Source organism: Crinia signifera, chromosome 4 (genome assembly GCF_055691185.1).
Source record: "Crinia signifera chromosome 4, ASM5569118v1, whole genome shotgun sequence".
Lineage (NCBI taxonomy): Eukaryota > Metazoa > Chordata > Amphibia > Anura > Myobatrachidae > Crinia > Crinia signifera.
This window is the reverse complement of record NC_139220.1, coordinates 223,636,524-223,652,996: the sequence shown is the minus strand read 5'-3', so window position 1 is coordinate 223,652,996 and position 16,473 is coordinate 223,636,524. Positions and strand designations below refer to the sequence as shown.

The 16,473-nt window shown below is 42.4% G+C and overlaps 1 protein-coding gene across 1 annotated transcript in view; it reads right to left on the bottom strand.

The window, feature by feature from the left end:
• PRTG (protogenin) overlaps positions 1 to 16,473 on the bottom strand; it is a 128,891-nt gene that overhangs the window by 63,886 nt on the left and 48,532 nt on the right. The window contains exon 11 of the mRNA XM_083183864.1: positions 11,111 to 11,299. Coding sequence (XP_083039990.1) covers positions 11,111 to 11,299 — 189 coding nt within the window. The remainder of the gene's footprint in view (positions 1 to 11,110; positions 11,300 to 16,473) is intronic.

Sequence of the window (16,473 nt, the reverse complement as noted above, 5' to 3'; positions counted from 1 at the left end):
AGAATAGGTGGAAAGTGTAGCGTGCAACCGCACCCGCAGCGTGGTGAGCGCAGCGAGCCCGCAAGGGGCTTTGTTGCGCTCGTCATGCTGTCAGTCGGGATCCCGAAAGTCGGACTAATGACCACACTCTTGGGTAATGAGGGATGGAAGAGGCACGCAGTGGGGGTTTACTTAATGAGTTTTCCCCTGTTTTCCCTTCAAACACCACCTCCACAGGGAAGAGGGCCCTGCTTGTGAGTGCTTACATTCTAAAGTACTTGTAACATTTCTCTCCTGAGACTCCACTCCATTTACTACAAACCTCTGTTTCCTATACTGCACACATGTTCTTATTAATTTAACCATCTAAGAATCCAAACTGACCCTTTCTAATTTATTTAAAAGCCTGCAATGTGGGACCATGTCAAAAGCCTTACAAAGTAATTTGCTACATCAACAGTCCCTCCTTCATCTATTGCTTTAGTCACCCAGTCAACAAGTCAGTAAGATTTGTTTGGCATGATTTCTTCCCAGTAAATCCATGCTTTGGGATCATGTACATGGTAGTATGTGATTTACATCACATACACATGTTTTTAATAATTTATTTTGCTTGCAAAATACGCATTGCTTGTAGGGCATCAAAATAAATGCAAAACAGTACTAAATTAGGCACACAAAAACACAATTTCATAAATAAAATAATCACCTATAAGTGTCACAAAAGATTTACTTTACATCATCTGGCCACCATTCGGCTTGCTCACTGTCCCTCCCCTTTGTATCACCCCTATCTGTCCCCTCCACCCCTTTTTGGCACTGCTGCCTCGAAGACAAGGACTTCTCTCATCTGCTATTTACTCCCTTGCTTATACTATCAGCTTCCCCCATTGCCCACAACAGAACTATCAACAGCACTAAACCTTTGGGTTTAATAGTCTGCACTATTTCTTTGTGTGTTATAGGGGTATTCATTCTGTGCCGCTATTTCCGCCGGCGTTTACGACAATTTAGCATCCGTTCCCGACACTCGGAACACTGAATACTGACTGTCGAGTTACAATTGGAATGGGTAGAAAAGGCCCGTGAATCCGACTGCCGAGAACGTCCCAACAGTCAGATTCGGGATTGAATACCCCCTTCTGGCTTCATATGAAACTACAGTATGTTTATATATCTTGTATCCCTCGTTTTGAAATGTTTTGTACTTTAAAGTATTTTTTTTATTCTGTTTGCACTGTTTACACTGATCTACATTGTAAACCCCTGAAAAACCCTTGACACTATAGATGATAATAATACAGCCTGAACAAGGGTACATGCCTCTGTGACAATCTGTATCTGTTCACATTCCTCAGCCTTTGTTACTCCGCCCCTCAAATATCCGGGTCCATTTCTCTGGATGCAAGCAGGTGTACCTGTTAGGTTCACACAAGTCACATGACCGGTCGGATATATGTGCAGCTTGTTTTCTAGGCATGCGCTGAGCAATTTTACTCTATGAAACTTGTGTAAGTCTCATTGTCCATCACCCTCCATAAGAGCATACTATATATGGTTACCACATTACAAAATACTCCAAAAAATTTGACTGAAAGGGTAGCTTTTTTCCTCCTAATCCTACTGAAGCAGCACTTCAAATGCAATGTATTTTTTAATAGGCAATCCCCAAGTTTCATTATTAGTGCAGACCTTTTCAACTGGTCATCACCCCAACTTTTTTTTCTCTCTCTCCCTCTACTTTTGCCGCACGACCTCTGCATCAAGAATCCCACCTAAAACGGAGTGGTTTGCATAAATTTTCCTGACAATAAAAGCTTTCTTGAACCTCCTGAAAATGGCCATATAATTCATTTTCCTCTAAACCACTTAATGAAATCCGGACAACTCGATCTTCAAAGTGCTTGCCACAAAGAAACCCATTAAAACACTGACACATTCAAAATGAAATAGAGGAATGAAAAACACAACTTCCAGAACCTGTAATACTGGTTTCTGCTATGTCAAGCAGAGACTTCACATCACACCTTCTACCAGGATCTAGTACTAATGCTGCTGTATATTTTGGCTGACATGTCCCATCTGCTTTACATTTACATTTATAACTGAATTTTGACAAACTAATTTTGTTGTTTGCTTTTTTACCATGGGAAAGCAAGAAATGGCCAAAGATTTATAATATGGTAATATCATTAAAGCTAGTTATATTAGAGGGTTTATTTACAAATCGTCGGGTTGTAGAACCTGGCCTTTCTGATTATGTTGCACTATATTTAAAAGGACAATACTTTTACTAGCATTGTACAACTAGTGAAATCTTTGCCCTTTTAAATTTCAGACACAAACATGATTATAACGTGATATTTCGCAAATAAACCCCTAATAATCTGAACTCTCCTAGATGATTTGAAAAAATGAATTACTGCTGTAGTTTGATAACATCAACCAATCCAGTAAAAGTAGAATGAAAGTGTAATTTTTTTTTAAAACATCTGTTGTTACTGGGAAAAATAATAAATAATGTTTTAAAAAAATGTTTTAATCTAGATACAGTGTATCAAGATACAGTGTATTACCTAGACTATATATACAATCAATGGCATAGCCACCATAGGCTCAGGGAGTGCAGCTGTTACGGTGCCCAGAGCTGAGGGGCCCTTGTGTTATATACAGGGCTATTTTTCAGCAGGCTCCAGCAGGAACTGAGGCCCTTATTCTAGTTCACTCTTTCTGACAAAATATTTCTTAGATGGACAAAACCATGTGCACTGCAGGTGAGGCAGGTGTTACTTGTGCAGAGATAATTAGATTTGGGTGGGGTTTTACTTCAAAGTGAGATCTATATTGCAGTGTAAAAATAAAGCAGCCAGTATTTACCCTGCACAGAAACAAAATAACTCACCCAAATCTAATTCTCTCTGCACATGTTACATCTGCCCCCCTACAGTGCACATGGTTTTGTCCATCTAAGAAAGATTTTGTCAGAAAGAGTGAACTAGAATAAGGGCCTTAGTTCCTGCTGGAGCCTACTGAAAAATAGCCCTGGTTATATACATTTTTCACCACTTGGTGGTACATAGGCAGGGCAGGAGGGGTCATCAAGCCAGGGGCTCCCACACAGTGACTACAAGTAGTGGAGGGCAGCACAGCATTTTGCTGCCTGCACTCCATCTCCTATCCGTGGCTCAGCTGTTTCATTTACAGCTGCGTCTGTGGAGCTCACGGTCCTGCTTTCTTGCAAGATGATTGCATCTCCCAAAACTGTGTGTTGGGTAAATTTACTAAGATGGGGGTTCTTTTATAGATGGGATGTTGCCTATAGCAACCAATCAGATTCTATCTATTATCTTTTAAAAGGTGCTAAATAAATCAGGAGTAGAATCTGATTGGTTGCTATGGGGAACATCCTGGGCCAAATGTAATAGGGTGAGAGTTTCAGAAAATGAGAGATTTTGGGAGAGTTTTCCCTTTTTTTTTAAAGCAGCAATCAATTACATTGCAAAACCAGGTTGATTTTGCCATGTAATTGATTGCTGCTTTAAAAAACATGGGAAAACTCTCCCAAAATCTCTCACTTTCTGAAACTCTCACCCTATTACATTTGGCCCCCTATCTTTAAAATAACTCCCACTGAGTGCAGTGTGGGCTATCTGACATATACTGGCTATAGTGCAGTACAGTGAGTACTAGTAATTCCTGTGCTAGTGGCCTACCCCTTGATCATGATGTCATGTGCTTGGGGGTAGAGCTGGTACAGGGCACACTGTTGTTTGAAAAATTATATTGATATAGGACCCTCACATGTTTGTTGACATGCGCCTTTACATAGGGACAGGACTCCCTTAAAAATGTTGCTATGGGGCACATGAAGTTCTGGCTAAGCCACTGTCTACAATTCTAACATAGATTTATTTTATTTATTAACAGTTTCTTATATAGCACACACATATTCCGCAGCGCTGTACATTTGAACATTCACCTCAGTCCCTGCCCCAGTGGAGATACTAGTTAAGTGGCGTAACTAGATACATGTGGGCCCCATAGCAAAAGTTTGTAAGGGCCCCTATTTATCACCTAATGCTGAAAAATGTATACAGCATATGATACTTTGACAGGCAACGTGGGCCCCCCTCATCTCTGGGCCCCATAGCAGCTGCACCCCCTGCACCTATGGTAGTTACGCCCTTGCTAACAATCTATTGGGCAGATGTATGACCGGGGTTTATGGGGGAGAAGGGGTATCAGCGCACGTTATGTGCACTGATACCACTTCTCCTCCATGTATGACGGAGCCAGCGTGCGGTAAAGGATAGCAGGCCGAATGTATGAACGGTCAGCATCGCTGACCCTTCCGCCCTCTGCCGGTTTTGGCTTCCTCAGCAGCAGGCTGGCAAAGCCCTATCTAAACAGCAGGGACAGAGCTGTCCCTGCTGTTAGCTGTGGGCTGCGCTAAGGACCTCGCTTGAGCAGCGAGATCCCGTGCATGCCCAGTCGAGCAGGCCGGGGGACAGGAGACAGCGCATCAGTGTAAACTGATGCGCTATCTCCAGGAGGGGTCATTGCCGGAGGGGGGAGTTAGCACTCCCCTGCTTCGGCAGACAAGATGTTAATACATCTTGTCGATGTCCTTTCCTGCTTCGCCTCGCTAATGAGGCGAAGCAGGAAGTATTATAGCGGCGCGATAAGCACCGCTATAATACATCTGCCCCTATGTTCCCTACCACATACACACGCAGACATTCTAGGGTTAATTTTGTTGGAAGCCAAATAACCAACCTGTATATTTTTGGGCTGTGGGAGAAAACCAGAATACCCGGAGGAAACCCACGCAAGTGCAGGGAGAATATACAAACTCCGCACAGATAGGGCCACGGTGGGAATCGAATCCATGACCTCAGCGCTGTAATGCTAACCATTACATCATCTGTACTGCCCATAAGATTGAGGTTACTTCACAGTCAACAGAATTCACTTGGAAGAGGCAGGGTCTAAATTTCCTTCCGCAAGATCATTTCCCCCATTAAAGAAATATTGCTGACATGTGGATAACATTCTTAAATAGCATATGCAATATGGTACATACCAGAACGTGTGTGTGTGTTAGGAAACTACAAGGGCTGACATGCTGACATCATAAACTGCAGAATTAAATCCAAAAATGTAAATGAGGTTTTCATTATTAATATGTTCAAGGCATTAAAAAGTGAAATGCTTTTGATGTTAACGTCAGCTGAATGTGCACGTATGGTCAATAATACATGGGCATCCTTCTTTGAACTAGGGCAATTATGGAGAAGTATCAGAATAGTCTGCATTTTAGTATAATTTATATATATTTTAACACTTCAAGTGATGATCATTGCATCAAATATATGAATATTTTTTTCATTTTATTTAAATAAACATATTATTTATTACCAGTTATTCCTATAGCGCACACATATTCCGCAGCGCTTTACAGAGAATAGTTCTACATTCACATCAGTCCCTGACCCAGCGGAGTTCACAATCTATATTTCTGGACGGTAACCTGAAAATAGCGTTTTTGGTCGGTGATTGCATTTACAGATGCAGTTGTAATGACATTGACATCCATGGTCACTCGGACATTTTGCACCTGCCATTGGTGCCATGTCTAATGGTGAGCTGATGGTGAGTCTTTGTACAAACATTGGCTGCGGTATTAGCTTAAGGACACAGTAGCAGTCAATTCTGCAACTGTGTGTTGAGGATGTGTCATTTTGCATATAACACATGGAGGTTACTGGTTGAAACATTAACTGCACATCTCTTCATTTAATAATGTTCAGAAACTCACAGCCTGTGCTGGAAAGCCTTGCTGATTAAGCACACTCACTGACTTTCTGTGATAGTAATTCATCAAGCTCAGATCAGTGTTAGCTCAGCCATTTTCCCCTTAATGTCCATTGACTAGCGTGGCAATAGCCTCATTAGCCTTACATTTGTGATTCTCCCCCTGTATTATTACTTGGAGAATTTTCACGTGCAGCTCTTGTGGAGTACAGTTTCTAAAATTTTTAATGGGAAAACATGCAGCCTCTCTTTCCCCAAATAATTGTTATGCCAGGTGGATAAGCTTAAATAAACCAGCTATGTTAGCTGCAAAACTAAAGGCCCCTATACACTTGTGTGAGGTATCTGATGCAGCCACTCATGCAATACCTAGGCAACTACCTGCTGGGCTCCCCGGCGGCTAGAATCTCATACGATACAAGGACACAGTCCTTTTGTATATGATGTATCATAGGCGTTCCTGGTCAAGCGGGATACAATAAATCCTTGTGGCAGCCATGACGTTCTCTGGATCCAATGCGCGCAGGACCGCGCATCAGATCCGAACCAGAGGTAAATTGCATACGATATGGCACTTTTCACACAATTTATTGACCCGATGGGTCGAAATCACATGTAAAAGGGCCATATCGTCCTAGTGTTTGGACACCTTAAGGTTACTGTATGCTGTTCTACAGTAAACTATGTATGACATCACACATCCAAATCCATGTTTGCTTTTCATTGAAGTGAATTATAAGAGCAGTGTCAGAAGTATCAGACATAAAGGGTATCCAATTTCCTAAATACGTATACGTGTATATATGAGGATAGACAGATATCTGGATTAGATTCATTACTAATTTCAAAGGTTTAACGAAACTTGCAAATAAGTAATAATAACTTCAATAGTGGCATGGAAGAACTATAGGCCCTTATTCTAGTTCACACTTAGAGGCAAATTCCTTCTTAGATGGACAAAACCATGTGCACTGCAGGTGGGGCAGATGAAACATGTGCAGAGAGAATTAGATTTGGGTGAGTTATTTTGTTTCTGTGCAGGGTAAATACGAACTGCTTTATTTTTACATGGCAATATAGATCTTGCTTTGAAGTAAAACCCCAGCCAAATCTAACTCTCTCTGCACAAGTAACATCTACCCCACCTGCAGTGCACATGGTTTTGTCCATCTAAGAAGGATTTTGTCAGAAAGAGTGAACTAAAATAACCCCCATAGTGACTATATATTTTACATTAAGGGTATCTAATTAGCTGGAAAAGGCGGAAATTATCAAAGACTCTGGGAATCACACAAATTTAAAGCATTCGGGTACAGCCACAATGCTATCAGAGAATATTAATAAAAAAACTACTACCATGTCCATTCAGCCTAATGCTTGGCTATGTAGTTCCACACCAATGAGACTCTACACAGGTTGTCTAAATATGATATAATAATAATAATAATAGATGGTTAAATATCTCTTAAATGTGCTTTCATCTGGCAGGGCACAGTAGGGCTTTCAGTTCTCCAGCCAGATATAGGGCCAGATGCACTAAGCTTCAAAAGTGATAAAATGTAGAATGATAAACAGCCAGCCAATCAGCTCCTACCTGCCATGTCCACAGGTTGTGTTCGAAAAATGTCAGGTAGTAGCTGATTGGTTGGTTGTCTATCACTCTTCATTTTATAACTGTTGAAGCTTACTGCATATGGCCCATAAGCCAGTTAATAGACAATTACTAGTTGTTACTGTTTGTTAATGTTCAATGGAAGATGTCAGCATTGGAAATGTACTATTCTTGCTTAGCATAGTATACAGAAGGTAGTTCTTTATGGCTGTGTCACTGGATTTGACGTCTGGAAATGCAGAGGCCAGCATTTTCCAAACTCTGGGCCTAATTCAGAATGGTGCAAAGTTGCAGATGACAGTGAGTAGATATCTGCCGCCCAGACAGCAAGAAGCAGGCCCTGTGTAAATTTGCGACAGAATTGCATATGGATCGCTATTCACTATGTACTTTTAAATCCATACGCAATTTATGACACTAGCAAATGATTTTACTCTTTGTAAATGTAAGTCTGACCTTACACACATCTGCTACTGAGACAGGCTGATTGAGGCTAGTGCTGACGTCACAGACCTTAAACCTCTTGGGCACGCCCAAGACGATGTTGCCCATAGCAACCAATAAGATCCTGTCTATCAATTTCTTGGATGCAATTGAGAAAATACAGACATTGGGGCAGATGTATTATAGCTGCGCTTATCCCGTCACTATAATACTGTATTATGTATTAACATCTTGTCTGTCGAAGCGGGGGGGAGCGCTAACTCCCCCCTCCAGCGATGTCCCCTCCTGGAGATAGCGCATCAGTTTACACAGCGCAGCCCACAGCTAACAGCAGGGACAGCGCTGTAAATGCTGTTTAGATAGGGCAGCGGCAAAACCGGCAGCGGGCGGAAAGGTCAGCGATGCTGACCATTCATACATTCGGCCTGCTATCATTTAGATAGCAGTGCCGATATGGACATAGCGTTCCTGTCCTTTACCGCATCCTGGCTCCTTCTTACATGGGGGAGAAGCGGTATCAGTGCACATAGTGAGGAGTATTCAATGTTTTTTGAGAGTCTGTCTCACCGCTCACTGTTCTGTGTCCCTGTGATCTCGCTGAAGCGCTCGGCACTTTTTCTCATCTCCTCATTTCTGACTTCCTCAGTATTCAACGTGTGGCCAGCTCGCCGGCCCCTTTTGCAAACTTAGCATAATTATGCAAGTTCAAATGGGAGTGCTGTAACTGGAGAGATCTGTTTTCTCCTGCTCTCCACGTGAGCTGGTCAGACTGGGATATTCTGGGATATTCCTGAGCAGGGTGTTCATCTCAGCAGCGTGTTCCTCACATTTGTGGACTTGTATTTTTTTTACAAAGGTTTAGAAAGGTTAATGTTTTGTTCAGTATTTATTTTACAACAAATGGCTGTGTGACTATTTTAATTGGGTTTGTGCAGACGGGTGTATTTTGTTCTGTTTGGCCTTTATCCTTGTGTTGTGCTTTTGGCATTGTTTCTTTGCCCTGTGTTTTTATTTAATTTATTTTATAATTATTAGCGTGTTTAAAAGCCTGGGTACTTGTGGACAATCACGGCTCCCACGATGTGCATCGTATAGCAAAAAATCGCATCGCATGCGTTTTTTAAGAGAAAAGCACCCAAATGCATTGAAATTAGTATCAAACATGTTCAATGGCCCCCAAATGTCATTTTTTAGGCTGTACCACCCCCACTATCAACGCGAACCCGAAGCGTGGCGAGCGCACCGAGCCCGCGAGGGGCGGCGGTACGCGTCCTACGACATTTTCATACCCCCACTATCCACGTCGGCGTGGAGTTGAGAATAGAAAGTGTGGTGAGCCACCGAGCCCGAAGCGTGGCGAGCGCAGCGAGCCCCGCGAGATGACACGGATACCTTCACAGGTATACGCGTCCCCTCGCGAGCTTCACAGGTGTCCGCGTCCCCTCGCTGCGCTCGCCACACTTTCTATTCTCAACTCCACGCTGACGTGGATAGTGGGGGTATGAAAAGGTCGTAGGACGCGTACCGCCGCCCCTCGCGGGCTCGCTGCGCTCGCCACGCTTCGGGTTTGCGTTGATAGTGGGGGTGGTACAGCATCAAAAATGACATTTGGGGGCCATTGAACATGTTTGATACTAATTTCAATGCATTTGGATGCTTTTCTGTTAAAAAACGCATGCGATGCGATCGCATGCGATTTTGTAAAAAAAAAACTTTAAAAACTGCAAAAATTGCATGCCATCGCATGCCATTATATATGGCATGCGATGGCATGCGATGGGAGCCGTGATACTCCACAAGTACCAAAGCCTGTTTGGGGGTTAGGTGAGGAAGAAGAGAGGAAGCATGGGAAATTACTAGGAGCATTCCAAAATGATTTCTTATTGGTTACCATTAAAATAACTTATTAAATTCCAAATAAATTAATATAGAAGTACAGCATTATGGCACTTGCAATAAATACATTAGAGTACATTTTTTTTTAATTTATAAGCCATAAAAAAAAATAACAACTTTAACAAAGATAACCCTACAGTTCACCTAAAAAAGATGCCGAGGGAAAAATGGAGAACATCTCTAAAAAAAGAAACCAGCAGGACTCGCAATCCCCATTGAACAGACATTGCGAACACCGGGGAGAAGTGCAGGGTGAACTGAGTTAGCTTCGCAAAATATTTTTGGAGAAGCAACAGAGTTAAATACAGGGAAGCACAAAATATGAGAGAAAACTTCACTACTCTCAAAAAAACATGCACACTCACCGTTATTTACGGCGACATAGGAGCATTGAATACATGCCAATGTGCGCTGATACCCTCTCTCCCCAATAACAACACTTCATACATCTGCCCCATAATCTGATTGGTTGCTTTGAGGAACATTGTCTCTTTTAATTTTATAAGCTTTATTAAATTGACATCGTTGGGTGCCCTTAGGACTGAGATATGGAACCACTGGCATAGGCTATTACATGTCATATATTGCAATACACAGTATACCCACTAATAGCATTGAGTTTTTGTTAATAAATGATTGCACCAATGTAACACCAATTAAAACAGATATATATTTCAGTATGATATATTTCTTTGTTTGATATCTAGCATCATATTAACAATATACACATAGCTGGTGTAAACAAATAAGCAAAAACATGGTGTCTGTGCAATGGGTTCTGTTAAATGTCCTTGGGTCGGTATAACGTAGTTGGTAATGGATGTACAAATGTGCCAGCCATCAGATTACAGGCTAAGGGCACAAGAAGCGTGCCTGTGAGTGTATGTGGGCGCTGCGCACACCCCCACAATCCACTGGATCACAGAGCCCGTTCGAGAGTGAGATGAATGTGGGCAAATTTGGATAATGTCGCTGGCAATGTTACTTGAAATTTGATTGTGTAATATGGTTTATAATTAGCAAGACTACTCTAAGCTGCTGATCACAAATCTGTCATGTAAGGCCTCATATCTGCCTCTGTTATGTTTATTACCTATATCACATTTGTTTAACATAACATTTTTTTAAACATCTTTGCAGTAATATTTTATTTACATGACTCATTTTGTATTGAGAGAGAGAGAGAGAGAGAGAGAGAGAGAGAGAGAGAGAGAGAGAGAGAGAGATGCCATTTCCTCTTACCTGTCACATCCATTATTGCCAGGATGTATACCAATTTATAATACACAGGTAACATGGCTGAGATAATGGCTCTAGCACATTTAATCACTGAGAATGTTTAGTTACTGGGACCTACACACTTACCTAAGCCCCCAATGTTATAATCAAAGTGTTTCACATCCAGCAGTATAGGTCCACTTTCTGGCTGCCCTTCCTCCTTATAGTATAGCTTGTAGCCCTGTATGGTTGCTGTATCCTCAGGATCCTGTTGCCATCTCACAGCTATCGTAGTGCAGTTCAAGGGATCCAAACGTAGCTCTGGAGACCTTGGGGCTGTAAAAGAACATTTTACTTTACTTATGTATTTATTTAATTACATATGATAAATACATTATGCAGTGTATATGTTTACTTTGTATATGTAGTCTTTACTATAAAGAAAAGAATGTGATTCTTAAACTTTAGAAATTACTGGGTTTTTTTTTAACAGGCTTTTATATATAATTACATAGCTGATTAGAGCTTAAAGTAAACTGGTTTATCAAGTATAGCCGTTGTTCAACATATCTGTCAGGCTTTCACTAATGCCCCGTACACACAAAACGATTTGAAGGACAACGTGGGAGTTCCTGATTAATGGGAACGATCAACTGATCAAATCGTTTAGTGCATCATTAACGATGCGTGTACACGACAATTGTTAACGATGGTCTATGATCTTTTCTGCATGCAGGAAGATCATAGACCAATCTTTTGTAAAGTGTATCAAATAGTTCTGTGTACGCATGATGAACGATTTGATAAACTCATGAACGATGTCGAAATGCTTCTGGCATTGTTCCATGTGTATGCACCTTTAAGGACAGCTCTGTTGTTCCAACACAGTGTGAGTTTAGGACAATCTAATTTAACTGTACACATCACTGTGATAAAAGCCTCTTTAAACAACAGAATCCATATAATCACTTTTCTCAGTGTCAAAATCGCTTAGAAGGTTTTCCTGAATTGCCCCGTGTGTACACAGCGAGCGGCAGCGAACCATGGCCCTGCAGAATCGCTATTGCCTAGCTGCATAGACACTGCAGGTAAGAATATTTGGTACTTGTGTAGTTTCACGGCAGCAGTTACGCCATCAGCGTAGCGTCCCTGTCAGAATCAGCATAGTGTTCCCGCGGCCAGCGTAGTCAGTCAGAAGTAGAGTAGCGTCCCTGTCAGATCCAGCATAGGGTTCCCACGTCCAGCGTAGTTAGTCAGAAGTACAAGTTAACACATGTCGTCATTACTGTCTCAGATGTATGATATGGCAGGTGTGAATGTGTTCCTGAAACACCCCCACTATCCACGGCAGCCCGAAATGTGGCGAGCGCAGCAGGCCCCACGAGGGCCCGCGTTACACGTCCTCCCAACCTTTTCATACCTCCACTATCCACATTGGCCACGCTTCGGGCTTAGTGGCTCGCTGCGCTCGCCACACTATAAAATATCAGCTCCATGCTGACGTGGATAGTGGGGGTATGTAAAAGGTCGGGAGGACGCGTATTGCGTCCCCTCACCACGCTTCGGGCTGCCATGAATAGTGGGGGTTTGAAAAGGAGGCATTTGCTAGTATGTAACATGGAACACTGGCAAATACCTCCTTCATTGTGAATGAGACGCACTTGCGTCCGTACCCCGTCTTTGGGCAGGAGACGTACGCGCTACAGAACCACTAACCCTGTCGGCACGGCGGCAGCCTACGCTGATAACGTAGCTTAGGCTGCCTCCGTGAAACTACACAAGTAAGGCAGCCATTGGGCTATGCTGATAACGTAGCGTAAGCTGCCGTCGTGAAACTACACAAGTACCGAATATTTTGACTAGACACTGCAGTGTCTATTCGGCTGCACACACGGGCTGCTGCAGGGAATGGCCATCGGCTTATCTCCAGAAGTGACTGGGACATTTTGACTAAGTAAAATCGCTTAAATGGTTTTCCGGAATAGCCCTGTGTGTACACAGTGAGCGGTAGTGATGCGTAGCCCCAAATAGACAGAGCAGGTAAGAATATTTTGACTAGACACTACAGTGTGTATTTAGCTGTACGCATGGGCTTCTGCAGGGAAAGGCCACCGGCAGGGAGGAGGCGGGGGAGGGGGGCAAAATTTGTTGTTACACCACTGTTATAAGGAATGAGTGTTCACAAGCAAATCATCCTAAAATACATATAAGGTAAATACATTCTGAAGCAAAGAAGGATTAGCAGTTACATAACATTAACCCCTTCCTGACACAGCCAGTTTTTGCCTTCCTGACAGAGCCCTTTTTTTCAAATCTGACATGTATCACTTAAGTGGGGATAACTTTTTTTTGCTTTTACTTATCCCAGTGATTTTGAGATTGTTTTCTCGTGACACATTGTACTTCAAATTAGTGGTAAATTTGGGTCGATACAGTCTGTGTTTTTTTGTGAAAAATACCAAAATGTCATAAAAAATTGGAAAATTTAGCAATTTACAAAATGTTAAATTTTCTGCTTGTGAGACAAATAATCATACCACTCAAAATAGTTAATAACTAACATAGACCATATGTCTACTTTATGTTTCCATCATTATTACAACTTCCTTTTAATTTTTTTGGACACTAGGAGGCTTACAATATGAATAGCAAATTCTCAAATTTTCAAGAAAATTTCAAACACTGATTTTTTTAGGGACCAGTTCAGTTCTGATGTGACTTTGAGGGACTTGTATGTGAGACACCCCCATAAATGATGCCATTTCAAAAACTGCACCCCTCACAGTATTCAAAACAGCATTTTGGAAGTTTGTTAACCCTTTAGGTGTTTCACAGGAAAGTGTAGGTGAAATTTCAAAATTTCATTTTTTTTGCAGATTTGCAATTTTAATACATTTTTCTAAGGAACACAGTAGATTTTACTAGAGAAATGTGACTAAAAATTGATTCCCCCAATTCTTTTGTTTTCATAAATATCCTATATGTGGCCCTAGTGTGCACGTTGACCAAACCACAGGCTTCATAATAGAAGGAGCACCTACTTGATTTTGGAGCCTCCTTTTTATGAGATTATTTTTTAGGCACCATGTAGGTTTCTAGGCACCATAAGATGCTAAAATTTAGGAACCCCCCCACAAGTGACCCCATTTTGCAAACTACACCCCTCAGGGAATTCATCTAGGGGTATAGTGTACATTTCAAATCCCCAGGGGTTTCCCCAATTGTGGTACAACTGGGCAGTGAAAATGAAAAATTAAATTTTTTACACAAAAATGCAGTTCTGGCTCAAAATTTTTCATTTTCACAAGGAATGAAGGAGACAAAGCACCCCAAAATCTGTGCCCCAATTTCTCCCGAGTACGGCAATGCCTCACATGTGACCAAAAAATACCATTTGGGTGCATGGCAGGACTCAGAAGGGAAGGAGTGATTTTTGGATTTTGCAGCTCAGATTCTGGTGGAATGTTGGTGGGTGCTATGTCGCATTAGCAAGACCCCCCAAGCACCAATACAGTGGAACCCCCCCACAAGTGACCCCATTATGCAAACTACACCCCTCAGGGAATTCATCTAGGGGTATAGTGTACATTTCAAACCCCCAGGGGTTTCACCAATTTTGATACAACTGGGCAGTGAAAATGAAAAATTACATTTTTTTACACAAAAATGCAGTTCTGGCTCAAAATTTTTCATTTTCAGAAGGAATGAAGGAGAAAAAGCGGTACTTGTGAGTTATCCGGGCGTCCGATTTGTAAATCGGGTCGGATCGGGACATCGCATCGCATCGCATGCGACCATCGGATGCGATGCGATGCGATGCGATGACCCGATTTTTCCATAGGAATCAATGTTAAAATGGACTGAGTCCATTTTAACATGGAATTCAATGGGAAAAAGGGTCCTTTTCATACCCCTACTATCCAAGTGGGCATGGAGTTGGATATAAACCTGTGGCGAGCGTAGCGAGCCACCGAGCCCGAAGCGTGGCGAGCGTAGCGAGCCCCGCGAGGGGACACGGAATACCGTCCCCTCGCGGGGCTCGCTTCGCTCGCCACGCTTCGGGCTCGGTGGCTCGCTACGCTCGCCACAGGTTTATATCCAACTCCATGCCCACTTGGATAGTAGGGGTATGAAAAGGACCCCTTTTTCCATAGGAATCATTTTAACATTGATTCCTATGGAAAAATCGGGTCATCGCATCCGATGATCGCATGCGATGCGATGCGATGCGATATCGCATCGCATCTGATTGTATGCCTTAACTTAAGGCATACAATCAAAAAATCGGACGCCCAGATAACTCACAAGTACCGAAAAAGCACCCCAAAATCTGTGCCCCAATTTCTCCCGAGTACGGCAATGTCTCACATGTGACCAAAAAATACCATTTGGGTGCATGGCAGGACTCAGAAGGGAAGGAGTGATTTTTGGATTTTGCAGCACAGATTCTGGTGGAATGTTGGTGGGTGCTATCTCGCATTAGCAAGACCCCCAAAGCACCAATACAGTGGAAGCCCCCCACAAGTGACCCCATTTTGCAAACTACACCCCTCAGGGAATTCATCTAGGGGTATAGTGTACATTTCAAACCCCCAGGGGTTTCACCAATTTTGATACAACTGGGCAGTGAAAATGAAAAATTACATTTTTTTACACAAAAATGCAGTTCTGGCTCAAAATTTTTCATTTTCAGAAGGTATGAAGGAGAAAAAGCACCCCAAAATCTGTGCCCCAATTTCTCCCGAGTACGGCAATGCCTCACATGTGACCAAATAATACCATTTGGGTGCATGGCAAGACTCAGAAGGGAAGGAGTGATTTTTGGATTTTGCAGCTCAGATTCTGGTGGAATGTTGGTGGGTGCTATGTCGCATTAGCAAGACCCCCCAAGCACCAATACAGTGGAACCCCCCCACAAGTGACCCCATTTTGCAAACTACACCCCTCAGGGAATTCATCTAGGGGTATAGTGTACATTTCAAACCCCCAGGGGTTTCACCAATTTTGATACAACTGGGCTGTGCAAATGAAAAATTACATTTTTTACACAAAAATGCAGTTCTGGCTCAAAATTTTTCATTTTTACAAGGAATGAAGGAGACAAAGCACCCCAAAATCTGTGCCCCAATTTCTCCCGAGCACGGCAATGCCTCACATGTGACCAAAAAATACCATTTGGGTGCATGGCAGGACTCAGAAGGGAAGGAGTGATTTTTGGATTTTGCAGCTCAGATTCTGGTGGAATGTTGGTGGGTGCTATGTCGCATTAGCAAGACCCCCCAAGCACCAATACAGTGGAACCCCCCCACAAGTGACCCCATTTTGCAAACTACACCCCTCAGGGAATTCATCTAGGGGTATAGTGTACATTTCAAACCCCCAGGGGTTTCACCAATTTTGATACAACTGGGCAGTGAAAATGAAAAATTACATTTTTTTACACAAAAATGCAGTTCTGGCTCAAAATTTTTCATTTTCAGAAGGTATGAAGGAGAAAAAGCACCCCAAAA